At 48.4% G+C, this 2,127-nt stretch overlaps 1 protein-coding gene across 1 annotated transcript in view; it reads left to right on the plus strand.

Annotated features, from left to right (window-relative positions):
- Positions 1-402: 402 nt before the first annotated feature.
- LOC139638637 (transcriptional regulator Myc-like) overlaps positions 403-2,127 on the plus strand; it is a 3,690-nt gene continuing 1,965 nt past the window's right edge. Inside the window, exons 1-2 of the mRNA XM_071512698.1 lie at positions 403-631; positions 1,713-2,127. The exon at positions 1,713-2,127 is cut by the window's right edge and continues 216 nt beyond it. Coding sequence (XP_071368799.1) covers positions 1,722-2,127 — 406 coding nt within the window. The 5' untranslated portion in view covers positions 403-631; positions 1,713-1,721. The remainder of the gene's footprint in view (positions 632-1,712) is intronic.

The raw sequence follows: 2,127 nt of genomic DNA on the forward strand, positions 1-2,127 counted from the left end.
TCATTGTTTTTATTGATTTATTTGTTGAACTTGCTGTGGCAACACGTCACGCTGTATCAATAAAACCATTGAATTAAACTGAATTCCCGGAAGTGCCTCTGCATCATTTACTGTCACTCAGCGCCCGGCGACGCCCACTCCGCCTCACCGCGCAGCGCACATCCGCGGAGTGAAATAGTTCCCTCGTTCAAAGCGTTCCTTGCTCCGTTATAGCGTCGTGATTTTAAACAAATCGACATTTTCTGATAGATTAGCTCGGCAAGTTGTTTTTCGCGATGTCATTCATAAGCTCGTGAGTGGTTTTCCTTTACTACGTAGCACACATTTGGCGCGAAAAGCACCGTGTGTGCGGATGAAGACGTAAAATGCTCAATCCGTAGTATTAAAGCCGCGGCAGCAGCTGACTGCGGTAAATGAGCTGAACCTGCGAACGGGATCACCGGGAGGCTTTATGACAGTGTACTGTGACTATAGATTACCATAATAGATTATAGATTATTACACTGTAATATTTTTATAGACAGACTTCCCTGGAATATACCCCGCTCTGGACATTAACCTTCACTGGAACACGTTGGATTTTACTGAGCTATCATCGGTCCCTCGGGTTAAATTCGGGACTCAGTTGACGGTGCGTCTGAACCTCTCAGTCCGCTACAGTCTGAATCTGTTTGAGCACCGGCAGCCTCCGGGCGTGTTGTTTGGGGAGAACGTGACGCCAAACTCCATTCAAAGATCTGTCAGTTTAATGCTGCCTTGCTTACCGGCAATAGTACACAACCGGTAGAACATGACTTAAGACATTTTGTGAACCATTAGGAGCCTCCTTTAAATTCGGCATACATCCAATGCACCAATCAGCAACTATTTAAATTAAATTGCATCTTTTATAATCGGCTCCCCGGTTATTCCCATTATTTTCTTGGACCTGAAATAGACAGTGGGCGGTAGCGAAGAGTGTGAACCAATTCTAAAAGTCGAGATTCTATTGAAATAAGTGCTGCTTGGTGGATTATTTGTACACCGAATTGAAGAGTGGGACCTACCGATTATGTAAAGCTCGTGACTCGTATTTGACCTTTGCCGATAAGCAAGGCAGTATTAAGCTACCAGATTTTTGAATGGAGTTTGGCGAGCCGGTCTCTCCATACCAGATGACGGCATTTACTGGTGTCAGTAGTGAACTTTTAGCTGAAGTGGCTTTTAAATGGAAGAGTCGGTGTTAGTGTTGTGTTGGTGAGGTTTCCTCGGGTCAGGGTCTGAGAGAGCTTCAGTTCTCAACGTGATGGAAAGTGAATTTACTTCAGTTTGTGTTGGAAACGTTCAGATATCTGCTGAGGGAGAGAGGAGGCGTCTGGTCCTGCTGGCTGCTGCTGGACGTTGTTCCCCATATGGAAAAATCACTGTAGCCTAATGTTCGGATAATATTCCTTAGTGTGTACGCTGCTTAGTGATTTTATAGCAAACTTATCTTACCATATGGCAGCCTATATTTATGTATTTTGGTGTCACTAATATCCCTATAATATTCCCATAGGGAGTGTGTGGTACTTTAATAGTGAGTTGATGCTGTCGCTATAATATTCCTGTCATGCGGACTGACATTTGCTGTGACATTTGTATGGTATCCCTCTAAACTTTACCATAGCTATATTACCATAGCTGCTTTTCGTAACATTATTGTATCTTGAACTGAAGTTGTCTCCCCGCAGGCAGCCACCATGCCGCCGGTGTTGACCATGTCCGGTAGGAACTACGACTATGACTACGACTCGGTCCAGCCCTACTTCTTGTGCGACGCGGAGGAGGAAGACTTCTACCCGCCGCAGCGCAGCCAGGCGCTGCCGGGCCCGGGAGAAGACATCTGGAAGAAGTTCGAGCTGCTGCCGACGCCTCCTCTGTCGCCCAGCCGGCGGCCCTCGCTGTCCGGCCTGCCGCCCTCCACCGCCGACCGGCTGGAGATGGTGTCCGACCTGCTGGGCGACGACTCGGTCAGCCAGAGCTTCATCTGCGACCCGTCCCAGGCCTTCCTCCAGTCCTACATCATCCAGGACTGCATGTGGAGCAGCTTCTCCGCCGCCGCCCGGCTGGAGAAGGTGGTGTCGGAGCGGCTGGCCTCCCTGCAGG

This window comes from Centroberyx affinis, unplaced genomic scaffold (assembly GCF_046629955.1).
Source record: "Centroberyx affinis isolate AG114_WGS23_722 - 3 ecotype Tasmania unplaced genomic scaffold, CSIRO-AGI_Caff_v1 ptg006451l_1, whole genome shotgun sequence".
In the NCBI taxonomy this organism is placed as follows: domain Eukaryota; kingdom Metazoa; phylum Chordata; class Actinopteri; order Beryciformes; family Berycidae; genus Centroberyx; species Centroberyx affinis.